At 37.7% G+C, this 27,894-nt stretch overlaps 1 protein-coding gene across 8 annotated transcripts in view; it reads right to left on the bottom strand.

Moving 5' to 3' along the window:
• CDK14 (cyclin dependent kinase 14) overlaps positions 1 to 27,894 on the bottom strand; it is a 722,297-nt gene that overhangs the window by 124,124 nt on the left and 570,279 nt on the right. For all 8 annotated transcript variants that reach the window (XM_035698550.2, XM_035698549.2, XM_049093543.1 and 5 more), the window contains 2 exons: positions 26,127 to 26,190; positions 2,826 to 2,874 (listed from right to left, as the gene is read on the bottom strand). In XM_035698550.2, coding sequence (XP_035554443.1) covers positions 2,826 to 2,874; positions 26,127 to 26,190 — 113 coding nt within the window. The remainder of the gene's footprint in view (positions 1 to 2,825; positions 2,875 to 26,126; positions 26,191 to 27,894) is intronic.

The following is a 27,894-nucleotide window of genomic DNA, read 5'->3' as shown; positions in this document are numbered from 1 at the left end:
GCAGTTCTTCTGAGCCTAGACCCCACACCGAAGTGAGAGATGTTGAAATGTCGATGGTTCCAAGTTCACAAGTCCATTTGAGGAAGAATCAATAATATAATTAATGTCTCTGAATTCTCGGTTTTCTCTAAATCTCATTGGGGTCTTGTGGGCTGGAGGCTACAGCTTGGCTCTAAGGATTCAGTGCATGACACTGGGATGCCAGAGCGTAGTATTTTTATAATATTTTTAGTGATATTTTATTACTTAGTGTTTTCTGAGCTAAATCCATAAGGCAACAAAGAATAAGACTTATGGTGACTTAAAAACAGCATGGCTCTGAACAAGTTATGTTTGTAACTGCAAAATCTTACCTCAAACTCAGCTTTTAATAGGCTTCCTAAAATGTTTTAAACGTCACCTAAGGGTGAGATCCAGTTTATTAAATGCTTTTGAATTCTATTTTTTAAAAAAGCATCTGTAATGTTACAGATGAAAAGAAAGACATTAACTACAGTTTCACCAGTTCATTAAAAAGATTTTACATGAGAATATAAGATTTCCTTTAGTATTTTAGACCTTAGTTTTGGTAGAAGAATCATAAATTCTACGTTCACAGGAAATGCAAATAATAAATATCTCTGAAGTTATATCTTAAAGAGAAAACTGTGTTCTTCTGTTGCAAAAAAATCATATTCTGAATTCTTATTTGCCCCCAAAAGCAAAAGCATATTTACTGACACCTAGTATCTTTTAAGAATTTAGAGATTTAGCACCAATGCACGTGGCTTTTAAGGTCTCTAAAACATCAATACCAGAGGATTGCACATTCTGATTTCCACTAATGAAATTACAACATAATTAATTAATTGTATTAATTAATTAACATAACAATTAAATTAATGATGTTGTAACATGATCAGTACCTCTCAGAGAAAAGTAGGCATCAGGTCTTAGATGGTCAGAATGAAGTGAAGCAATGCAAAGCTTGAATACTATTTCAGTTTTACTTTTCTTTTAGAAAGATGTGAAATAAGCTCGTTTCTCCTGGGGTAGAGTAATGTAATTGGATAGAAGCACCTTCTCTGAGGGGCATCCCACTGGTCACTGTGGAATGGTTGGACGAGAAAGGCATGTGTGCTGGAGGGCTTGTAGCGAAAGGTGGTGCTGAATACAAGCTACAAAAACGAATGGGGGGAATGGACCAGCTGTATATACGAAGTGGGGTCATATCCACAAAAGGACAGTGGAAGAAATATCATTCAGCCTCCTCTATGGACACTCTCTCCCATCTCTTATAGACTATTCCAAGTGGATAAGAATTACCATTTATTTTCCTGGGCAGTTTGGAGGTCATTCTAGCTCTCCCCCTCTGAAGAAAAGAAATGGCTGTTCTCCACAAATGCTATGTGTTGATTTGCCAGATATGCCTGTGACTTCAAAGATGGGGTCAGAAAGTCAATTGGTCAAATTGAATTTAAATAAAATTTAAAAAAAGAAATTCAATTGCTTTATAAATAATTGTTTTATAAGATGGTTATCTGGTTGGACAAAAATTTTTGAGCAATTATAAGAGAATATGTTTGATCATTTAATTAAGGTAGGAACTGTATACTGTGTATATTACTTGGTGTATGAAAGCACTTAATTAAAATGTTAGACCACTGATCAGTAAAGAGGGGGACGGTGAAGGGCAAAAGGGTGGAGGAACGAACACACACAGAATGTTCCCAGCAGAGGGCATGCCTCCCAGGGGAGACTCTAGATATCACAAATGGACTCTTCAAATGGCAAATGCAAAGCCTTGTGTTAGACAAAAATAATTATTCCAGTGCTCTTCTAAGTATGAATTTAACCAAAATAAACTGCCAAATCTTCCAAATAAACCACTACAGAGTTTACTGTACTCATTCCATGAGTTCCTCATAATAAGCTGGATCTACTGACAACATTAATTAAAGGCATTCTTTATTATAAAAAAGTTTTTTTCTTATTTTTTATTTTATAATTGATGGTGTCTAAAATTAAACATGTCATAAGAGTAAAAACTGAGGCAATAACACTAAATTCCCCACAGACAGAATTTTGTTACAACAAATTAAATTTTGTAAAAAAGAAATCAAAGCAGTTCCAGTTACCTTTTCCCAGCATAATGCTTGAAATATGATCTCCACAACTAATGAGACTGACTCAATCACTCTGCTTTCCAACTTTCAATGATTTATTAACAGTCTGGCTTGCAATAAAAGACCTCTGAATAACTTGAGAAACCCAGATTTTCAGATTTCATCAAATTTCAAAACCAATAAATAAAACTATTTCAATGAGATCAGATGAAAGAACAGAAATTAAATAAACAGATCACATAGATTTAAAGTGATACATGTACTTAGCTTTCCAACAAGGCTGAAGGGAACAATAAACTGAAAAAAATTGAAAGATCAATTTTATCTAGCTCAGAGTTTGTCATGGACATTATTTAGATTAGAATCAGTCATTATACTGTACGTAGATGCTACTTTGCTGTTTCTAAAATATTTATTGGAATTTAGTTGCAAGAAGATTAAGCACAATGAATTTTAGGATTTAGAATTCTGAAGCAATGCCACATTGCTTTAAAAACTCAAACTCATATATAATAACATTGGCTGAGGCTGATGCCTGGCACACAGAGCTTAACAACTAATTAATGGCTAAATGAATGGATGGATGGATATTTGGATGAGCAAATGAAAAAATGTCAAGACAAACTTATTTGGAGAGTTTTAAGAATTAAGAGAAAGACAGAGAGAAAAGAAAGAAAGAGAGAGAGGCAAAGAACAAGCACAAACTGTATAAAGACTTACTTATTCCATGCTTGCCTAAGGTTTTTAGAGCTGTACAGGGTAAAGCGTTCTGAAATAAAGAAGAAAAATGATAAACAATGTTGTTTCAAATGTATATATTAGACGTATGTTTAAAAAACCCTCAACTTTTTAAAAGATAGTGTTTGATTTAGCCATGGTTATGCTAGCCACAGTACATCTTCACCTTTAGATAGGGCAATTGCAAAGAATAAAACAGGAGGATTTTAAAATTTTAAATAATGAAGCATTGTTTTCTTTTGTTGGGGTGATTTATTTCATAATCTGGTTTCCCAGTAATTATTTCTTAGAATAACTAAGTTTTAATTGGGTCGAAAAAAGAAACACAAATTCCGAACCTTCAAACAGTAAGTAGTCTGAAGAACATTGACACATTAGTGAAGTGAGAGCTGCTGTTTTCACTATGAAGACATCTCTGATCAAATAGTCATGTTGGTTCTTTCTTATACTATTTGGTATTTTCATTTCCTTTCTTACATTTATTTGGTTTGGCTCAAAGCCAAACTACCAATGTCCTATAAGGTATGTTACATTTTTCAATTGAATTATCTTTATTATATTTTAAAAGTTAAGATGTTTGTTTTACCAAGTTAAACAATAAAGCGGCACAGAACAGATACTAATAATCTCCTCTCCTCTCTATTTTTGACTCCTGAAGATACAGCAATTGTTAATGGCTTGTGTAGGTCCCTTTCCACATATTTCTCTATGTTTATAAATACAAACCCACCCATATACACACATATAGATATTTTCATTTGTAGAATAGACTGTATAATAAACAATCTCTGAGTTTTTAAATGTATAGCAGATAGTCCTTCAAATTAAGAAAATAGATGTAACACTTGTTTTAAAACTGTATAATATTCCATAGAATAGAAGTATCATAGTTATTTGACCATTCTCCTACTGTTGGCAACTGAAATAGTTTCCAGTTCTTTTTCCCTTAAAAACAATGCTTCAATAAATATCCTTGCACATCCGTCTCTGTATACTAATGCTTTCATTTATACTGGATAGCCTTCTCCATATCGAACTGCTCAGTAAATGGTTTGCACATTTTACATTTTAATAGATGCTGACAGATTTTGTCATTTTCCAGCAATGAAAAAATAATGTCTCTTTATAGTATGCATCCCTGGAATGCAAGGATGGTTAAACACATACAAATTAATAAATGTGGAACACCACATTAATAGAAAAAACAAAAATGACATGATTATTTCGACAGATGCAGAAAAAGCATTTGACAAAATTCAATATCCATTCATGATAAAAACTCTTAACAAACTGGGTATAGAAGGAATGTACCCCAACATGAAAAAGAGTATTTTTGACAAGCCCATAGCAATATCATATTCAATTATTGAAAGGCAGTAAGTTTTTCCTTTCTCCACAAGAGTGCCCACTCTCAGCATTCCTCTTCAACATGTTACTAAAAGTCTGAGCCTGAGAAATCAGGGAAAAATAGGGGGGAGGGGGCAGGGAGAGAAAGATATAAAAGGCATCTGAAGTGAAAAGGAAGAAGTAAAACTGTCTCTCTTTGCAGAAGACATGATTTTATATACAGATTATCTTAAAGACTCTACGAAAAACCTGTTAGCACCAATAAACAAATTCAGTACAGTTGCAGAACATAAAATCAATATACAAGAGTCAGCTATGTTTCTGTATATTAACACTGAATTATCTGAAAAAGAAACAAAGGAAAAATTCCATTTATAATAGCACCAAAAACAATGAAATGCCTAGGGATAAACTTAACCAAGGATATAAAAGATCTGCACATTGAAAATTATTAAGACACTGATGAAAGAAATTGAAGACACAAATAAATGGAAAGGAATTCTGTGTTCATGGATTGGAAGAAAATGGCAAAATGTTCATACTACCTAATATCATGTACAGCTATATCTAATACAGTCCCTATCACTATTTCAATGGCATTTTTAAAATATATATTTAAAGAAAGGAGAACAAAACAATCCTAATATATGTATGGAACCACAAAAGACCCTGAATAGCCAAAGAAATCTTTGTCTAGAACAAAGCTAGAGGCATTACACCTCCTGATTTCAAACTATCTTAAAAAGTTATAGTTATCAAAACAGTATGGTACTGACATAAAAACAGACACACAGTCTAACAGAACAAACCTGAAAGCCCAGGATTAAACTCATGCATGTATGGTCAAGCAATGTCTGACAAGGGAGCCAAAACACTCAATGGGGGAAAGATAATCTCTTCAATAAATGGTACTGGGAAAACTGAATATTCACATGCAAAAAAAGAATGAAACTATTTTACATCATGCACAAAAATTAACTCAAAAAGGATTAAGGACTTAAATGTAAGACCTGAATGTACAGATGAAAACAGAGGGAAAATGCTCCTTGACACTGGTCTTGGCAATGACTTTATGGGTATGTTTCCCAAAGCAAAAGCAATAAAAGCAAAAATTAACAAGTGAGACCACAACAAACTAAAAGCTTCTGCACAGCAAAAGAAACCATCAGCAAAATGAAAAGGCAACCTATGGAATGGGAGAAAATATTTGCAAACCACATATCTAATAAGAGGTTAATATCGAAAATACATGGCTTATATATTATAATCATGCAGCTCAATAGCAAAAACTCAAATAATCTAATTAATAAATGGGAAAAGCACCTGAGTAGACATTTTTGCAAAGAAGATACTCAACTGGCCAACAAGTACATGAAAAGGTGCTCAACATCACCAATCAAAACCACAATGAGATGTCACCTCATACAAGTATGAGTGGGACACTTTAGGTGATGAGGGAAGATGAGTTTCAAACAAAACAATCAACAACAGTCAGAATGGCTAGTATCAAAAAGACAAGATAACAAGTGCTGGCAAGAATGTGGAGAAAGAGGAATGTTTATACATTGTTGGTGGGAATGTAAATTGGTACAGCCACTCTGGAAAACAGTAGGAAGGTTCCTTGAAAACTTAAAAATACAACTACTGTATGATCCAGTAATTCCATACCAGGGTATGTATCTGAAGGAAATTAAATCACTAACTTGAAGATGCACCCTTATGTTCACTGCAAGATTACTTACAATATGGTAAGAACCTATGTATCCACTAATAGATGAATGGATGAAAAAATGTGATGTGTATACGCAACGGATATTATTCAGCCGTAAAAAATAAGGAAATCCTGATATCTGCAACAACATGGAGGGGCCCAGAGGGCATTATGCTAAGTGAAATAAGTCAAAGGAAGATACATACTGTATGACCTTACCTATGTGTAGAATCTAAAACAATCCTGGACTCATAATAATTAGTGGCTGCCAGGACAAAGGATGGGGAGGTTGAGAAATGGATATAAAGCAAACGATATAAATTTCCAGTTATAAAATGGATAAATTCTGGGGATATAATGTAAAGCATAGTGACTTTAGTTAAGAATATTGCATTAAGGGCAGCCTGGGTGGCTCAGCGGTTTAAGCATATGCCTTCGGCCCAGGGTGTGATCCTGGGGTCCCGGGATTGAGTCCCATGTCAGGCTCCCTGCATGGAGCCTGCTTCTCCCTCTGCCTGTGTTTCTGCCTCTTTCTCTCTCTCTATCATGAATAAATAAATAAAATCTTTAAAAAAAAAAGAATATTGCATTGTATATTTGAAGACTGCTAAGAGAGTAGATCTTAAAAGTTCTTACCACAGGCCCACAAAAACTGTAACTATGTGAGGTGATAGATTGTTAACTAAACTTACTGTGGTATCATTTTATAATATATATAAATGTCTAATAGACATATATAAAACCACTATGTTGTACCCCTTAAGTTTATACAATTGTTTTTAAAGATTTTATTTATTTATTCACGAGACACACACACACACACACACACACACACACACAGAGAGAGAGAGAGGCAGAGACAGGCAGAGGGAGAAGCAGGCCCCATGCAGGGAGCCCGATGTGGGACTGAATCCCGGTCTCCAGGATCACACCCTGGGCTGAAGGCGGCGCTAAACCGCTGAGCCACCCAGGCTGCCGTTTATACAATGTTATATGTCAATTTATATCTCAATAGAGGTGGGCAAAAAAGAGTGTTCTAACAAAGTAAAACAAAGGAATATAATGTAGACTGACAAGTATGAGTGGGACACTTTAGGTGATGAGGGAAGATGAGTTTCAAACAAAACAATCAACAAAATGTAAAGTTCCCATTGGCAATTTGGTTGGGGTCTCATTAAAATATCTACTTACCTGAAAAGAATGATATAAAATCTTTGCACATAAGAATATGGTGTGTCTTCCTATTTAGAAAGGATTTGTGTGTATGTTCTCCAATAAAACTAAATGGTTTCTTTTTCGTATTGATCTTGATTCTTTTAAAAAAATTAATGCTTAAAGGCTTATTTTTGCTTAATGTTGGTTGGTATCTTTTTTCAGCGTTGTCTGCTTTTAATGGCAGGTTTTATTTTATTTTATTTTATTTTATTTTATTTTATTTTAATTTTTTTATTTTTTTAATGGCAGGTTTTTAAAGGAGATAATCCAAAATGATTAATATTGCTTTTGTTATGGTATATCTCCCATGGAAGAATACTATTAGATAAGAAGAATGAAAAGAAATGTCAGAACCCGCTCAACTTCCTATTTCTAAACAGAGTTTATCTCAACAGAAATGACTGGAGATACTGTGCAATGATTCGTTGGTTCAATTACTATTTATTGAGCAATTACTGTGTGTCAGGCATACTTCTTAGGGGCTGAAGCAATAGAAGGAAACCACACAGGAGGCCTTCATGCCGGCAGGGAGCTCACATTCCAGTGGGGATGCGCAAGGCTGGAGTGAGCCTGAAGGACAGGGTGGCTGGAGCAGTTAAGTGGGGGCTGAGACAGAGAAGGGGTACAAGAGTAGAAAACTGGCTCTCTTAGAGCCCCTGTGGCCTGTAACACATGATCTAGACAACTTTTAAGGACCATTTTGGCTTCTTTTTCAACAATAGGCTATCAGAAGCAAGGATGGAGGCAGGGAGACCAAGAAAAGTTTCTTAAAACTGTAAGGGGTGCCTGGGTGGCTCAGTCAGTTAAGTGTCTGCCTTCAGCTCAGGTCGTGAACTCAGGGTCCTGGGTTTGAGCCCTACATAGGGTTCCCTGCTCAGCGGGGAGTCTGCTTCTCCCTCTCCTCCCCACTTGTGCTCTCTCGCTATCTCTCTATCTCAAATGAATAGATAAAATCTTAAAAAAAAAAAAGAAAAAGAAAAAACAACAACCAACACTACACAGGAGGAAGATGATGTGCTTTGGGCTACAGAAACAGAGTGACAGCAGTGAGAAGGGGTTGTCAGTCTGCAACTTGTTGAAAGGTAGCCCAATAAGATTTACTGATGATTGGATATAGGGTATGACAGAAAGGTAGGGGTTAAGATGACGAATAGAGCATTTACTGATCTCCAATTTCCAAGTTTCAAAGATTTAGAATTTTATATTCAACTCAGCTATTATCCTGAAAATATAAGCATCTTTCCAGGATGATTCAGAAGTACTGAAAGTTTACATGGAGTTTCAGAGTCATCATTCAAGCTCGGATAATTGTTAAAATATTTAATAACCTGCAAGGCATGGACTCTGATCAATCAGTGCAGACACTAGTCATTACGCTCTAATGGCATGCATTTGCCAAAGACTAGGTCTGATCACAAATATCCATTGTTCTAAAAGCTATAGGTAGGTGAAAGTGCTTACCAACAATTATGAATTAAAAGTCTCAAAAGAACATCTAATGTCTGAGTTCGTTCTCTACTAGACTGCATTATAAAGTCACAACTTAATTCAGCCAGTTGGTGTAGAGCAGAAATTTAAAGGCATATTCTAGGTTTGAGGATTAACTGACAAAGAAAGGAGAAATGGGAACAACAGCTCTTTTCATAAAGGTCTTTTAAAAAATTATTATTATCTACAGTCTGGTATTAAAAAAGCAAGATATATTTTAAAAATTAATTACACCAAATGTTCATGTAAAACAAATTTGATCTCCTTAACTTTGTACTACCCACAAAGCAATTTTAATAATTTGCTATGATTTCAGGAGGAACAAGAATTCCATTACAGATAAAATTAATACAATCTTGCATTTACAAGTAAATTATTATTCTTAGCAATTAATGACTGCACATAAATATTAGTTCTAAAAATTGCCTCTATTAAGAGTTTGACAGGATATGCTAATAGAAATTTTTTTTCCAGAAATGCAATATGTCAGATTTAGCTGTGCATTAAAGAGCCCAAATTGAAACACACCATAGGAAAGTAGAAAAAATAAGAAAGAATAAAGTCTTCCTGTGTTTACTTTCCATCACTATCTTCATAAACTCTCAATTCTTTTAGCAAATGTTACCTGGCCACCTGTGTAGGTTCCAGGAGCTGTGCTGGACATGTAGAAATGGGTGAACGTCCCGGTTATAGTTCAGTGGCATAGAAATGTAAATATAGAATTACAAATACAGGGTGAACAGTGCTGCAATGTGGATATGGACACAGTCCCTTGGGAGCCTAGAGGCAGAGCCACTAAGTGCATCTGTTTCTTTTCCAAATGAAGACAGGATAAACTCAAGTATCTGAAGCTAGCCCCAGTAAAACACAGGAGCTGCTCTCTTATATCCAACATCTTTCAGATCTTAACTGCCAAAGTACACAATTTCAAGTGGAGGTGGCTCTAACATTTTTTTTTTTTGCCATGAACATGCATTACATGTATAATTACGAAAAAACTATAATTCCAAAACGATTTCCATTACGAATAAAAGTGATGTTCCATTAGAGCAAACACAATATAATTAGTCGTGGAAGTTTTAAAAACAAAAAGGTGCTGGAATCCAGTGCTCCGAATCAGTAATAGGTTTCGTTAATAAAATATTCAACTGCCTATGAATAATTTTATCAGATATTCAAGTTATTTGCATATGAGCGTTTTACACTGTTCTGCTTTAGTTAAGTTTACTCTGTCAGTTATGACTTCAATGTCAGCTTTCTCTTTCCAATTACGTTTAAACTAGAAGTTTAGAATGTTATGATTGAAAGCACTGGCTAACTCTGAGCATAACTGAGGAGTGCAATTAATTTAAACCTGCAGGCAGATTTTCACCTTCTCTTATTGCAGGGACACTGCAAAGGATGATCACACGCAGTGGGAGACCAGGGAGGAGAGCTGGCACAGAAGAAATCACTTGCTACGCTGCGTGATGTGGGGGTGGGAGGACAGAGACCTGGAAAGGTTTTCCCTCAAACTGCCAATGCTTATGTGCTGCAAGTCGTTGAAATTCCACAGGAAAACAACTGGAAAACAATGTCATGCATTCTAGCTTTCCAGCTTAAAAGAAAGAAAACTGCAATGCTCTGAGGCATTAGGAAAGCCAACTTTAACCCACATGAAGAGAAAAACCTGAACTAGAATGTACTCATTTGCTTTTAGGTAGGTACTATATAAAACGATTTATATAGTTGATATTGAAAACAATTTCAATTTTTATTCCCCTCATTTCCTTCTTGCCAATTTTCTGCTTTGTATCTTCTGGGACACTGTTGTGTTTCTAACTTCAATAACAGGAAAGCATGTGAGTAAATAGTTACATCAACCGACCAATTAAAAACGTCAAGTATGTTCAAAGGCCTCGAGAGGTGATATCAGGATTTGTAAGCTAACGATTTTCCTTCTTTTGGGGGAAGGGGTGGCGAAGGAGGGGTGGCAATAGACACGAGATCTTAAAAATCTAAGACTTTAGTATATCTTTTGTAAATACATCTAATATCATCCAGTATAATATCATGGAACAAGTATTTTTTAAGTCAGTATAAAAATGAACATTTCCAAATGCCACAGGAAATGTCAGATGTGCTTGATAATTAACTCTGCTAAACCATATATTCAAGTATTCACAATTTAAAATCTTTAGGATTATTTTACATTTTAACAAATACATTTACTCTTTCTTACTGAGCTTGTAAGAAAGTAGTAATAATTTCAGCAAAAAGCTGTGGCCATCCTACCACCTAGCAGAGGTAGTGAGCCTGAGGCCTTTCTCAGGATTGTTTCAGTGAAGCAAAAAACCTTTGGTCCTTTAGAAGGTGAACAACAAACATAGTTATGAATCATGCTGGTAAGATTTCAAACAATTACCCTTATTACTTGTTTATGTATCATATAATATCCTTAAATCCTTTAGGACAGGAGGCATGAGTATTCATTCTCTCACTTATTCTACAAATATTTATCGTGTGTCTACTGTTTGCCAGGCCCTGTTCTAGACACTGTGGATATACAGTAGTGCATAAAACATGTGCGGTCATAGGCAACCTACATAAGTCATGATACCAATATTAACAGATCATCAATAGAAGAAAACTATATTGACAAGTATGCACAAGAATTTTCATGAAGGCTTCACCTTCTTTTATATATATATATATATATATATATATATATATATATATTTAGATTATTTATTTATTTATTCATCACACACACACACACACACACACACACACACACACAGAGGCAGAGACATAGGCAGAGGGAAAGGCAGGCTCCATGCAGGGAGCCCAGTGCGGGACTCGATCCTGGGACTCCAGGATCACACCCCGAGCCGAAGGTGGCACTAAACCGCTGAGCCACCTGGGCTGCCCCTCACCTTCATACAGTACAGAAGATGAGAGTTTACCCCAGACAGACAGGGATATAACCTTGTTTCAAAATATTGGGATTTTAGATATCTCAATTGCAAAAAAGCAGAATGACCCAAACGGGCATTTTAGAAATAATGTGTATGTTCGCATAACTGCAAGTCACAGCTTTAACACACGTGATGGCCTCCAAATACATAATTGCTGAGATTTGACACAGCTCCAGCGTTATCAGCGAGAGGCTCTGACATGACAGATTAATGCTGAACAGGATTGCACGCCCTGATGCTGTCACCCAAAGGGCTACCTCAAAATGCTAGGCAGCCACCTTCAGACAGGCAAAGAGGATATTGAAGCACCCTGACTTGCCCTGGCTGCAGCAAATCATCTTTTAACTCCCAATGGTGTGCATTTTAAACTGAGTAATCCCTGAGCAACTTCTAGAAACAAAAGTTCTACTATATTCATTAGTTTTACTTCTGATGGTTTGGCTTTTTGGGCAGACATGTAAATGTGGCTTTGTGAGTGCATATTCCCTGATGAGGTCTTCAAACTATCCAACCTAAGACACAGAACACTCCTCTTTTCCATAGGAGGTTTTTCTCTAGAAAAGTTTAATCACAGGCATTTATAAAAGTGTAAAGTGTACTATTCACAAACAATAGCGTATCTTTACAGTTCCCAGAAAAGAAAGGGTAAGAAAGATCTTTGTCTCATTCTCCATGTGTCCCCACCCATCCCTTCATCTAAAGTCTCCTAAGGGAGAAAGAAATCAGGAAGAGAGAGCTCAGCCCCTTCAGGGGTAGTGGGAGCGACCAGGGAGTCTAACCACTTCATTTTACACGAGTAAACTGAGATTGGAAAGGTTGAGTCACTTTGAGGCCAAGATGCAAGCTAGTGGCACAGGTGAATGGCACAGGCTAAAGGAGGACTCTGCTGCCAGTCTACTCTTCATTACCAAAGAGCTGGGATACCCAAGCCTATTTGATAAATAGCAAACATTTTATGTATATTAAGCAGTATGCAAATATACACTCATTTAGTCTTTATGACAACACTATGGGGGAGGGGCCATGGTCATCTCCCATCTTACACATAGAGAACTGAGGTAGCCAGACGCTGGGCACCTTGTCCGTGGTACACAGTTCACAAGTGGCAGAGCTGGGATTTGAGCCCAGCCAGTCTAGATGTGGAGTCCATGCTTTTAGTCATTATACCATGACACCTCTCTGTGTCTCCGTTGAAAGAGACTTGAAGTTTGACCTCAACAATGCACAAAGCCAGCAGCAGCGCAAACAGATCACGAAGCTCCTTGACCAGCAATGCAAAACATGCACACTTTCAACTACATGACATTCTGGAAAAGGCAAAACTACTGAGACAGTAAAAAGATCAGCGATTGCCAGGGTTAGGGCAGAGGAAGGGAGCAGGGGGCAGAGCACAGAGGATTTCTCAGGGCTGTGAAATTACTCTGTATGATACTGTAATGGTGAATACATGTCATTATTCATTTGTCCAAACCCACAGAAGGTACAATGTTCACCAGGAGTAAACTCTAATGTAAACCATGAACTCTGGGTTATAATGATGGGTCAATAAAGGGTCTGCGATTATAATAAATGTCCCACTCTTGTGGAGTATATTGATACCAGGAGGCTGTGACTGTATGCATGTGTATGGGAAATCTCTACACCTTCTGCTCAGTTTTGCTGTGAACCTAAAAGGGCTCTTAAAAAACAGTCTTGAAAAAATATGCCACAAACAATATTCTCCCCACTTCCAATGAACTTTCCATATGCTGTCATGGCTTAACCTTTTGTCTAAGAGAACAAATCTGTTTTATATTCACATGAAATGCCAGACAATGTCTTCCAAGTTCTGGTAACCTTGGACATAATACTTAAAAAAAAAAAGAAAAAAAAAAACTTTTGGTGCCTCAGTTTCTCTATATTACAGATGGGAGTAACAGTAGGACTTACCTCGAAGACTTACTGTGAGTGTTCAATAAGGAAATGGATCTCAAGAGCTGATAAGAGTGTCTGATGCATGATACCAGCTAGCTCTTAGTACTATCACAATTATTGATATATATATTGATATATATATATATATATATATATATATATGGCAGACATATTGTATATTGAAAGCAGTGTCACTTTAGGGAGGGTAAACACTTAAGCTATCCTAAAATACCCCTTTTGAGGCAATAGTTAAAGAAATGAAGGAAAACAGACACTTCAATACTCTTCTAACTCCTTATATGTAAATCTCTGATTATAATGCATTAGTGGAGAAAAAGGATTAGCACTGAGAGACTAGCAATTGTCCTTTTCAACAATCAAGAGATCATTAGTTGGATTTACAAAGCTGGCTGTAGAGGTGAAAGCATCTATGTATCTACATGGTTATGTTCTTTCTTAATAATTTCCATTGCAAACATTATTGTGTTAGCCACGAAGATGTTCTGAGAATGCTATATCAAGGACAAGTGTAAGTGAAGGAAATTTCATCAGCTCTTAAAACCTAGCCAATCATTAGTAGCCAGTTTATCATGTCTTACTTGAATATTTGAGAGTAAAATATTACTTGCATCATAAATAAATCAAGATTTTTTTCCTTTTATCTCAATACCAGCAAAGGAGTTATTATCCCATAGTCATGTATATTTGTCTTGCATGATCCCTATGATAATGGCCCAAAAGAGTGTTTTAAATCAACACCATTTTAAACAAATCAAGGCTGTGATTCACTTATCTTAGACAAGAGTAGCTGATAAGCCTATAAATCATAAACTCTAGAATGGGAGATTAGATTATTATTCAGCAACTCTTCCTTCTTGACCCTTTTCCTCCCCCACTTTAGGACTGGGGCATGCTTCTCACTCCATGGATATGATATTTGGCATGAATGATGGATGTCAGTGGTATCGACACAGTGGAGGTTTGAGATCTGTCTGTGGCATTGTGTTCTTCCTGTTTCTCGTCATAGGAAGAGCACTATTTCATAGCTGTTGTTCCAAAGAGATGTGCAGAAAGGTCAGAACCTCGTGCAGGTCTGGCCCAGTGCCACCTTGTGCAGCTTTCCACACGGACTGTCAGCTACATTCCTCTTCCTGCCTACCTGCCGTCTTAGGAGGACCTCCTGAGATAATTCACATTTTGAAAGCATTTGGCAAACAGTCAAAAACTATACAATGCAAATAGCATCACTAACCAAACTAGCACTTCAATTGTCAGTTATTACTCTGTTTCTAACAATTTTCAAATGCTGAAAATTGTACACAAATTCATAGATTATAAGCATGTTCTCTGTGTGCCTCTAATGTCCCAGGGACAAACCCTACCTACATCCCACCTTTGGTTCAATCACTTAGTTGTGAATCTTTCATAGTGGTGTGCAATTACTGCTCGGGAGGGTTAGCTGTGCAAAGCTTAGGCCTGGAGGAGGCGGGGTGGGGGGGGGGTGTCCCACTCCTTTCCTGGGGCCAGAGTTAACCACTCAAGGTACTGTGGTCAAGACCCAACTTGAATGCAAGAATCAACTTGTCTTGTTTTAAATCTAAGTTTCCAATTCCCTGTTCTGCTTCCTAAGATCTTGATTTTTCAACTTTTGGTAAGATATTTAAAAGTTCAGGAACAGGAGCATGAAGGACATTTTGCAATGCATAGATCTCTAGTTATACATTTGCTGGCATCTACTCTGTGCAGGATAAATATAAAACATCACATTACAAATAAAGGAAGGGATAACAAGTGTATGACTGGTTTCTGGGACTGTGAATAGTATATAACAACTAAAGTATGCCAGTTTTAAAGAGCTGACAATTCTTTCATTCCTTGAAAATGTTCCATGTCTTCATTTGATTCTGCTCTTACTCTTAGGCTGAATTTCTAATTCTTTTCTTAGACATGATTTTAACCAAATCACACACATTGGGCATTATGTAAGGATTTTAGTTATTTTCTGTGGGGTTGGGGGCAGTAGGATTATTGAAAAAGATGGAGAAATCTTTATTTGGTGACTGGCATGCCATATTAACCTTGGTGAGATGAGGTGTGGATAATGCCCCAACTGAATTTTTACAAAATTCTAAGAGTGAGAGTAATGAAACCAGCCTACTTAGGATTTTGTTCTGTTTTGTTTTGATAAGGCTGCAATCAGAAGTATTTCATTTCTCCTTGAAATTGTAATCTTATTATATTTTCTCTGGTAGTTTCTAGACACTCTGCTAGTCTTCATCATTACTGTTGCCCTCTAGTGAAAACACATGGGAAATTCTTCAAGCAGATACAGAGAAAATCAGTACAGATGGGGACACTTTGCAATGAAATGGGTTTCTGCGATTCATAAAGATATTTCCTCCCCATAGGTCTGCCTACTGGGGAGGAGAATTCTATTTATTTATTTATTCATTCATTCCTTCATTCATTTAGAGCATACACAAGGAGGGGAAGGGGCAAAAGGAGAAGAGAGAATCTCAAGCAGACTCTGCTGAGTGTGGAGCTGGATGTGGAGCTCGATCTTACTACCCTGAGATCATGACCTGAGCTGAAATTAAGAGTCAGATGCTTAACCGATTGAGCCACCCAGGCTCCCCTTTATTTTTATTTTACAGCACTGGCCACTTCTATGACTTATTTCATATTACATCCTTGGTTAGCTCTATCCGTCATGTTTATGGCATCTATGCTAACTGGTGTGAGCATAGTTTCAAGAATTGCCATTATAGAAACTTCTCAACCCAGTGGTATAAACAGAAACTCCCAATCAAGAGGACTTCACATTTGAGGTGAAGCCTCTTTCCATCTCTGCAATAGGTCCGTGACTTATTGTAGCCAGTGGGGCCTTCTGAAGACATAAAACATTAATTTCCTTAAAAAGAGATTTAAAAAATCTTCCTTGCTCAATAATTCTTCTCTCGTTTCAAATAAAATCCCAACTCCTCACTTTGGTCTTCCAGAACCCAACCCTCTTGAATCATCTGTGGCTCTTCATGGTCACACTTCTCCAGCCACACCAACTTGTACTCTACTATCTGCCTCTCCTTTAGTAAATAAGCTCCATGTGTGAGAGAGGTTTATCTGCTTTACTCACGACTGTGTCTTCAGCACCTACATGGCTGCCTGGCATCTAGTAGAGCACTGGATAAGAATCTGAGCCCTGAGAGTATCTGAAGCATGCAGCTGACCGTATGTGGTCTCTCAATGCCACCATGATCTCTCCTGCTTGCAGCCACCAGTGATGTCCCAGCATGACTGCCACAATCAGAGAGTGCGAGAGTAAAGGCACTCTGCCCTTTCTGTTACGTTTACCCTTTACTAAAACTTCCTCTGCTCTATAAAGTTCACTTCACTCATAACTTTACTGATTAATTGGCTTTTTCACTCTGTGAGCAGAGTGGCATTTATTGGTGGGAGGAGGAATCACAAAGTTGGAGAAGGTGGTGGCTGATGACAGGGGGAAAGAGTCTAAATGTCCTAAGCCTTGGGTCAAGCAGACCTACAGTTTTTAGCAATAAAACCTGAGATAAGAGTCAGATATTTGCATAATAATTTTTAAAGTCCATTTTTATACCTATCACATAGTTACACCTTTGTACATCCAGATGTAACCCATGATAATTAGAGTTGCAATCAATCAATCAAAAAAGACATAAAAAAACAATTACTGAGATAAAGCATAAAGGGTGAGTAGAAAAGGAAATACGAGGCCCCCTGACTGAAGTGTGGTCTCCTCAGGGCAACATCTCAGCATCAAGATGTCCTCCTTTCAGCTTCCCTGCACTCAGTATCCACACCACAATTTCTGCGGCTTCCACAGCTTTTCCATCACCTTCTTAAAGACAAGGGGGAAAGCCACAGCTAAGGGTCGAAGCTTCCTGAGGACTGCAAATCATGAAACTAGGCAATGCCTATAGTACATACCAAGGACTGCACAGCTGAAGCTAAACATCCACGGGGGTATTGTGGAGCTGACAATTTACTGGATGCACAGGGCTAAAGGGTTAGAGGGTGGTTCTGGTATCAACAAGAAGGTACAGATCTTTTCCAGGAGGCCGCAAGGCAGGGCTGAGGAGAGCCTGACAATTCTCCCTCATGTCCCCCTATGCCTGCAGTTAGGGAAACCTGCTAAAAGACAGGCACAGGTGTGGCTGGGAACACCAGGCTGGGGACTACGAGACCTGGGATTGGGTTTGGCCTCCGCTACATCCTCAAGACATAGCCTTGGGCAAGCCACACCATCTCTCTGGGCCTCAGTTTCTCATCTGTAAAATGGGACAGCAATTTTAGGGCAACCACATTATTATGAAGTCGGGGTTATTCTAAATAACAATTGAGGTAATCTACAAAAGGCCTTTGTCAATAATAAAGTAGAACATAAAATGTGAGCTATTATCACCATGGCGCCCTATTTCTGAAATAATTTACATTTTCCCTCTGGAACTGAGTCTGGATATCTAGCTTTTGAGCCAGTCAAGCCTGTGAATAGGAAGGCTTGACAAGAAGTTCTTCACCGCATCGCAAAACCTTAGTATAACTAAGTCCACAGTTATCTATCTATATTTTGAACCTTTAATTTCTCTTTTATTATTCTGGTGCTCTACGCATATTCTTTTTTCCTTTCTTTAAAAAAAAAAAAATTATTGAGGGAAGCCTGAATGGCTCAGTGGTTGAGCGTCTGCCTTTGGCTCAGGGAGTGATCCTGGGATCCTGGGATCAAGTCCTGCATCAGGCTCCCAGCAGAGAGCCTGCTTCTCCCCTTGCCTATGTCTCTGCCTCTCTCTCTCTCTCTCTCTGTGTCTCTCATGAATAAATCTTTTAAAAAATAATAAAATAAACTAAAAAAGTTTATTGAAGTGTAAGTGACACACAAAGTTATGTTGGTTTCATGTGGACGACATAATTCAACATCTCTGTATACATTAATGCTGTGCTCACAAGTGTAGCGGCCACCGACCCCCAAACAGTATTATTACAATACGATTAACTATATTCCCTACTTTTGTACCTTTTATTCCCAAGACTTATTCATTCTGTGACTGGAAGCCTGCATTCCCCATGTCTCTTCACCCATTTTATCCATTCCTCTCCACACCATCCTGCTGGCAACCATCAGTCTTGCTCTCTGTATTTATGTGTCTGTTTCTGCTTTTTTATTTATTCATTTTTTAATGTTTTTTAAGTTTTTATTTGAATTTCAGTTAACAGTGTAGTATTAGTTTCAGGTGTAGAATTTAGTGATTCATCATTTACATACAACGCCCAGTGATCATCACAGGTGCCTTCCCTAACCCCCATCACCCATTTAACCTATTCCCCCCCCATCCACCTCTTATCCAGTAACCCTCCTCCAAACTGAAGTGCAATCATATGGAATTTGTCTTTCTTTGTTTATAATAACTAAGTCCATATTTAAATGTTGCCTTCAAGGTCAATGTATCTGTGGGCCTAGTTCTGAGCATAAAATATTTAAAATACTACCATTCTGTAATTCGCCTCCAGTGGCAAATTTTTTCCTTCATTTCATTAATTGAAAGGCATTCTATTTTCATCAAATCTTCCTTAAACAGTCTCTTGTATTAGATAACTTTCTCTTAGGAATAATATAATCACTTTAGAAATGCTCTGTTCTCTTGCTTGATTTAGGAACACAGATTTACTCTAGTCTAAATTTTATTACCTTTAATTGCATCTGGTCTAGCAACATTTATTTCTTTCTGAATTTTACAACACCTTCCTTTTTTAAACTCCTGAATAATAATCTGTCATTAATTGAATGCTGCTGAATGCCCTGTTTGTTGGAAGCACTTAAGAGATGAATAAAAGTATCATACATGGAGTCTACATGTTATTTTGAGACCAAACTAATTAATTAGTTAATTAAGTAGAGAGAGTATAGAGTGGGGAGCGGCAGAAGGGGAGAGAAAGCCTCCAGCTTGGAGCCTGACATGGGGTTCGATCTCACAACCCTGAGATCATGACCTGAGCAGAAATCAAGAGTCTGACCCTTAACCAACTGAGCCATCCAGGTACCCTGAGGCCAAACTACTTTATTCAAAGTGATATTTGTGGTCCTATGTATTTCACTAAATACAGAGATCAGATCCTCTCTAGTTTTCTATTATTTTCTTTATAAACTAATTGTCAATAAAATGCTCATTGGAAAAAGATCAATGAGAAATTGTGATACAATAATCATGGTACACATCCAGTAGCATGAACTTGCATGATGTATATGCTGGAAAAAAAGAGCACTGAATGGAAACCCAGGAAGACTTGGGACCTACTTCCATCTCTGACACTAACTTTGGAGAAACCCCTTAATATTTCTGGCCTCAGGTTCCTAAACTTACAGTGGAGAGGGCAGGACCGGATGCCCTGTGCAGCTTCTTCCAGATTTAATGTTCAGTTTGCTTAAATCATTACAGCACAACCAAAACAGTGCTCATGCTCCCAACCCCAAGGGTTTTCTTCAATGGCAGGAAATTTCAAAGTCTTCTCAGCATCCTCAGCTACCAGCCTGAAGAGCCTCCAATGTCTATCTACGTTCTACCTTTATTTAGGATGACCATAATTCTGCAAAGCCTAAACAACACATCAAATATGTATGCAAGATATGTTTTTTCAAAATAGTAATGCTAAGTATGTCTTATATAACAAAGATTTTCAAGTATCACTTCACCAGGGGCACAGAAGCCGTGTTGCCTCTGTTGATGTAAAGTAGCGACGGGCAAGAGAAAAGTGATCCTGCGATTCATATGGAGAAGTCTATTACTATCTCAGAGGAAAACTGAGGCACAGAGCATTATGCCAAAGTGTCCTATTACTGAGTAACTATGAAACAAATGAAAGGAAAACTGTCTTAATTTTACAGTGGACTTTTACTTTTGTGCTAGGGAATGGGGCTTGGCCTGTGATGAATCTAATCAAAGGTAACAGAATTACTGAAGTGCTAAGAATAACCTCTCACCTCTTAGGCTGGCCCAAAGCAAGCCTCCTGAGCATGGTGATGAAAGGAGATATTCTGACATAAGAGAGAGGGAGAGGTGGGCAAGGCAGGAGGAGGTAGAAGGAAAAGGGGGAGGGAAGAGACCTCTACTTTTAAGACCATATTCCACAGAACCCCAAGAGTAAGGGAAGAGAAACGGGAAAGCAATCAGGTTCAAAAAAACCAGACCCACTTCCCACTTCTTTAAAGAGAAATTAAAATAGAAGCAAATGATGGAAAAGCATCACCTCCCACAGTTAGACTCCTTATTATATGTAACACACACGTGCACATGTATGTATGTGCACGTGTGTGTTACATATATACTTACTTTATGCAGCTGTGGCCTGTCCCAGCTGCCTGGTTGCTATGGGAATAAGCAAATTCCCATAGGAGGTTAAGGAATGAGGTTAAAGAATTTGGTGTCAGCATAAATGTAAAAGCAGAAGAGGCTACACAATAAATACTAAAGAATAAGACTCAGTTGTTATCTACTTGTTCTTTTACGTTTTGGACAATTCTTTTTTTTTAAGATTTTATTTATTTATTCATGAAAGAAAGAAAGAGAGAGAGAGAGAGAGAGAGAGAGAGGCAGAGGGAAAAGCAGGCTCCATGCAGGAAGCCTGATGTGGTACTCGATCCTGGGACTCTAGGATTACACTCCACGCTGAAGGTGGCGCTAAACCGCTGAGCCACCCAGAGATCCTAGGGCAATTGTTCTTAAACACGTTTCTTTAGTTTTGCTACACTTTCCAAGGGAAAACAAGTTAAGTAGTCTGCTAAAACAGAGACGTTGAGAAGATAAAGTAATTTTATTTACAACGTATTTCATCATCTCTCTCCTAGACTCCTGTCCCAGTCTCCTAGCTGGTCCCCCTGCTTGTGCCTGGGCTCCCCATTCTCAGAACAAGAGAGAGTAATCTTACTAAAATGCAACCCCCGTGTGCAGTCTTGTTCAGAATCTCCTAGCACTTTCTGTCTGGTTCAGAGTAAATGGTGAAGGACTCCTGCTAGCACAGTGCCTGTTGCCTCCGATCTGATTTTGTACCCTCCTCTTCCCACTTTACTGCTTTTGTATGTGCTGCTCTCTCTGCCTGGAAAGTCTGTAAATTATCTTCATGGCTTTTTCTCATGTCCTTGAATCAAATGTTATCTTTTCAGTGAGGTCTTCCTTGATTACATTTACAATTTAAAATCGTGAAGTGCCCCCTTCCCTCGCACTTCCTGATCCCATTTCTTGCTCTATTTTCCTCCAGAGTACACATCGCCACCTGACTTACCATATATTCTATGTATTACAGGTCTCTCCTACCTATCAAGGATCTTGTGTGTTTTGTTCACTGCAATATCCCCACTCCATAGCCATACAAATGGTGCTCAATAAATATTGTTGAATTAATAAATAAATTGGACTTATTCTATAGAAATTAACTATAAGGATACGTTAATAAAAAAAAAAACCAAAGCAGACCTTATAGGTAATTAGAGTATGTTAAAACCAAGAGACTCCGTTTTTAGCTTTATTTATGACCTAGATCATAGCTATAACATAATCCATTTGAAAAGTTTTCCCTTCAAGGATACATATATACAAATTTTTATGTAGATCTCTAATAACAACTGATCTTTTAAAAATATAATGACTGCATTGTTCAAACCACCACAGCTTTTTTCTCTTAAGGTAAAATTTATTCAGTTAAGCAAGAAAAGTAAGATATGAGAGTGAGGATTATTTTTAAAATTTCTTTCTTCAGTGTGTAAAGAACCTGTAGAAATTGATAAGAAAATGATACATAACTCAATTGTAAATTGGGCAAAAGATATTAACTATTCACAGAAAAGGAAATGAAGGTGATCTTGAAACACGAAAAAATTCTCAACTTCATCATAAAAAGGAATATGAAATTAAAAATTGTGTCAAGATTCCTTTGGCCACCTAACATATTGGCAAAATCTGAAAGTTTGGCTATGGCCTGTGGAGTAGAGAAGCAGGTATGTGTTTGCTGGTAACAGAGCCAACAGGCATCATCCCTTTAGACAACATTTATAGTTCAAAACTATAACAGTGTATATTTATTGATTTTTTAAAAGATTTTATTTATTCATGAGAGACACACAGAGAGAGAGAGAGAGAAGCAGAGACACAGGCAGAGGGAGAAGCAGGCTCCATGCAGGGAGACTGATGTGGGACTCGATCCTGGGACTCCAGGATGATGCCCTGGGCCGAAGGCAGGCGCTAAACTGCTGAGCCACGCAGGGATCCCCCTATTTATTGATTCTTTAGCTCTACTTCTGGTAACCTATCCATCACATACACCTGTATACATGTGACATGTATATATGTGTATATATGTACAGGGTTATAATATTTATGACAGCAAAAGTCTGGAAACAAACCCAAATGCCCACAAGTAGGGAATAGGTTAAATCTATACAAATGGAACACAATGCAACTATAAGAGGAGACTGAAGCCCCACTGGCCTCCTCTATACAATGATATGAGAAGACCTACGAGATGCATTAATGAGACAAGCAAGATCCAGAATTGTGTTTGATACTGGAAATATAAAAATATATATATTCATAATTTCCTACAATTACAAAGGAAAGAACATAAGAAACTAATAAAATGGGGGTGGGGCAATGGCTCTAGGGAAGGGGGAAGATGGCAGACAAGGTTGGGGAGGCTTTGCATCGTGCTCCTTTTTCTTATTGTTTGATATCTTGAATTACTTAAATTTATTAGCTATTAAAAATTAAGCAAAGTATATTTGATCTAGTAATCATACTCCTTGATATTTACCCAAAGGAGTTGGAAGCTGTTGTCCATACAGAAACCTTCACACAGGTGTTTACAGCATCTTTACTCATAATTGCCAAAACTTAAAACAATCAAGATGTCCTTCAGTAGGTGAATGGATAAATAAACTGTAATATATCAGGATAATGCAGTATTTAGCACTAAAAAGAAAGCAGCTGTCAAGCTATGAGGAAACTCAAAGGCAATTTAAGTGCATATTACTAAGTAAAAGAAGTCAATCTATAAAGGCAACATGCTGTATGATTCCAACTTTGTGATATTCTGGAAAAGGCAAAACTATGGAGATGATAAAAAAAAAAAAAACTGGTTACCTGGGATTGGGTAGGGGAAGGAATAATGATAGGCAGAGGATTTTTAAGGAAGTGAAACTACTCTGTAGGACACTATAATGGTGCATACATGTCATTATACATGTATGCCAAACCCATAGAACACACAACACGAAGAGCAAACCCTAATGTATTCTACGAACTTTGGATGATAATGCTGTTCAATTTAGGTTCATCAAACCATAACAAGTGTACACCATTGTAGTGGGAGATGTTGATAATGGGGAGGCTGTGCATGTACTGGGGCAGGGCTATAGGAGAAATCTCTGTACCTTCTGCTCAATTTTGCTATGAGGCTAAAGGTGCTCTGAAGAATGAAATCTATTAAACAAAACATGTATATCCTTAAGATTCAGATTTTTTTGCTTTCCCTCAGACTTTAGGGGCACTCTTTAGGGGCGGAATAAGGAGGTACAGAGTGGAAGTCGGATAGGCAGACCCTAGCACTGCTATTTTTCTCCTCTGGGAATGTGTATCTTCTTCCCCTGGAGGATGAGGTCCAGAAGGTCAAAGATGAGAACTCTCCTGATGATGTGATTAAGTGCTGCATGAAAGAACTCATAGCTTTGCTTCCTTTGCCTCAGTCTATTACTTTATCTCCCCTTGGCTCCTCTTAAGCTAACTCAGGAAGCATTTATCACATCTACTCTTATCCATAAGCCCCAAGCTTTGCCTGGAATATCTTTCTTGTTTGTCAGTACCCATGCTGTTCACCATGTAAATGTGTCATTCTTCTGGTCCCCCATTACCTTCTATGTATTAAGTATCTGTAATGGCACTTGTACATAATATTAAATAGCTTAAACATATATATCCTAATTTATATATGCCTACCCCAGAAAAGTTGTACAAATAAGATCTGTTTTAAACACTCAGTATAATTCAGAGCAACAAATATTTATTGAACACCAAAATATGAACTATGCACAGTCCCTGATCTCATAAAGTCTCCAGTTTGTTAGCTTAACTTGCACTACAACTTGTACTACATTGCAGTACTTTCCAGAACATGTTTAATAAATGTTTTTGTTTGTTGTTGATGAAGATTTTTTGTTGTTGTTGTTGTTGATGAAGATTAATTCTATTCACACAAAAATAAACATATTACTCCATCTTTTCTGGTGCAGAGCCCTGGCAGGCCAAACAACGGTCTTCACTGTTCCTCTCTGCATCTCACTTTATTTCAAATCTTTTCAGATTCTCCTCTATTTTATTTTCCTAGGATCTAAGATTTTAGATGCTAACATGGGGAAGCCAACCTTCTTTCACAGCCCACATTTGGGACATTTACCAAGAGCTGTGTTCTCAGACTCCATTAGGAATAGCTGGAGCAGTTCGAGGGTGCTCCTTGCTTGGTTAAAAAAAGAAGAAAAATATCCATCTTGAATTGTTAAGTTTCTATAGTCTTTCAGAAATTAGAAGTTACTTAAAATTTTCAGTAAAAGTACAAAGAGTCCTTGGGGGAGCCCAGGATGATTGAAGAATTATTCTCAGCACGCTGTACACGTTCAGGAGAAAAAAACTAAGAATAAAAATAGTTTCCCAACCCAGTCATTCTTTGGGATTGATAATTTATTCCTGATGGTGCCCCAAAGGAGGATAGAGGGGTAAGAGAATAAACTTGGCGCTCATAACAGAAATTATTCATAGCTTTCTTTCCCTCATAAAATAATGGGCTATTAGATCTTCCATAAAAATCCCTTTCAGTAATGTTATGTGGGTCTGCACTTTATAACCCATGTTTTGTAACAGGAAAAAAAGAAAATAAAACAAGAATAATTTTACAGTAATTCATTCCATTGATTTTTATTAAATTTCCAATTCCAAACCTTTCATCTCTCCTATAAAAATTAAATTACCGCATTTCAGATTCTAAGCAGAATTAAACAGAAAGTTTCTTGACTGCCACCTACTGGTGAAGGAAAAAGTGACAATTTGTTTGAAAAGTTCTGCATTTTCTCTCAGATTTTCCTGTTTAGAGGTTTAAATATTTTATATCAAAAAAGACAGCATGCTGTACAAAAGACACTCAGAACCTTTTTTTTGTTTAAACTCAAACTAATGGACTATATATCACTAGTTTTAAAAAATAAATCAAAATGTAAAGTTTTCATTTTTACAATTTAACATTTTTCATACTATTGTTTCAAGAGGTCACACAGGTAGATCATAGTACTGATTCAAATTTTGTGTTATAAACATGGATGGTAGTCTTACTGATGATGATATGGTTACATTATTAGCCAGTCAAATGAGGTACACCAGGTGAAAACCTCTCACGAGGAATGTCATTATTTCTATCTTACCGACAAATAAATTGTAAAAACCAAAGGACAATTCCACTAATAGGTAGAGTATACAATGGCAATTAACCAGAATTTCTCAAAGTATAATATATAAGCTTGAGAGGAAAATGCATATATTCACTCTCCATATAGGAAGTGCTTAGTCATTTGTAATTAATGAAACATACCTGGCTTAAAATGTGGTAAAGAATGAACTCCAGGCCACGTGTCCTCATTTGGCGTTCCAAGAACCTAGTGGAGAGCAGGAAATTGTGGAAACAGACTTATTATTTCCAAAGCACTCAAAATTCTCCAGTGTAGAAAACAGTACACTGCATATGATGAAACTCTGGATTTTTTTTCCATGATCGTGTGCCAGGGATTTTATTTCAGTAAAAACAAACCCCAAACTAAAAGCTAAAGAGCCACCCAAGATGAAGGTCTGCGTTTTAACAAATGCAGCTGAGTGCAGGAAGGGAAATCTGCTGCATTTTATCAACTCCAAACTTAGTAAGTGGGTGTAGGACTTCCAACGATTAGTTGTCATCTCCATGGAACTGAATCAAGTATGTATGTGTCCCTCATGATTCTTGCATGAGCTTTGTCCTTTATTCCAGCATCAGATGTCTCATCATTTAACAGTTCTGCAAATTCTGTCATTGCCTCCCCCGCATCCTCTGTCTGAGCATCACGATGTTTCAGAGAAGCAGGACAGGCAGCTTGGGTTGCTCAGTCTCTATTAGCCATACTGCTCATTTCAGGTAACATCTTTATGTGGCTTAGAATGTCCTCATCCCCAAATACTGTCCTTCCTACACTTTTTCCTTTCTTCATTCACACTTTCACCTTCTTTCGCTGTTTCATTTTTTACCACGGCAACATGTGATCTGGGTGAAGGAATTAAAGGGCAATTGCAGTTCATACAGAACTGGGTTCACCCCATGTGAACATGCCGTTGTACCACAGGTTACTGTTATACTCTGTGGTCATGGTAAATCACCAATCAACAGCGGAGTTGGAGGGTTGAGAGCCCAGATCCTGGAGACAGACTCCTTAGGTTCAAAACCTTGCTTCCCTGCCTACTGGTCATGTGACCATGGGTAAGCAAACACCTCACTGAGGTCCCTCATTGAACAGAGCTTTTGACCTCCTTATTTGTAAACTGAGGGTGACAGCAGCACCTACCTCATTTGTGGTGAGAACACTACCTGGCATGAGTAAGCATTATGCAAGTAGTAGGTATTACTCAAAGTACCCCTAGAAAACAGGGTCAGGTCAGGGCAGCTCTGGCCATGTGTGAGAATCTGGTGCCACATGCTGTATATAATTCAAACTATGATGGACCAACATGTGTAGTCCAATAGGTTAGAAAGGGCAAGAGAAAAAGCCAGAAGCTGAAAAAGAGGAGGAAATTAAGCATAATCACTTTGAGTGTTAGCAGGTACCGCTATGCAATAAGGAAATGCAGAGCTTTGATTATCTGTGTTTATTTACTAGGGGGACAGGGCTGTCATGACAAAGAGTGGCACACATACACTGAGGGCTTCCCTCACCGCTTCCTACTCTGGTGAATCAGGATTAAATACATGCATTATGTTCCCCACTGGGTTCTGGGATGAGATAAGACAATTCTTTTCCATTGTAACTAATGAATTTTGCAAGCACAATCAGCAGTAACATTAATAGAAGGCCACAATACGGGTGGGCTGAGTGGGAAGTGAGGGGACAGACAAGAGGGCTGGTGAAGGGGTTATAAGATAGGAAGGGAGACAGAGACACTGTCTGATGTGAACCACTGCAGTGTCTACAAAAGGCACTTCCTCTTCTTTTCACTAATTCCGATTATTATTTCAAGACAGGGAGACAACCAGGTTGGCGGGCAGTGCACACAGCTCATCTGAGGAATGCTCCACTTTGAGCTTCCACTGAAATTTGCATGAAAGACGTGAAGGACTT

Source organism: Canis lupus, chromosome 14 (genome assembly GCF_003254725.2).
Source record: "Canis lupus dingo isolate Sandy chromosome 14, ASM325472v2, whole genome shotgun sequence".
In the NCBI taxonomy this organism is placed as follows: domain Eukaryota; kingdom Metazoa; phylum Chordata; class Mammalia; order Carnivora; family Canidae; genus Canis; species Canis lupus.
The sequence above is the reverse complement of the archived record's forward strand: the minus strand, read 5'-3'. Positions and strand labels throughout refer to the sequence as shown.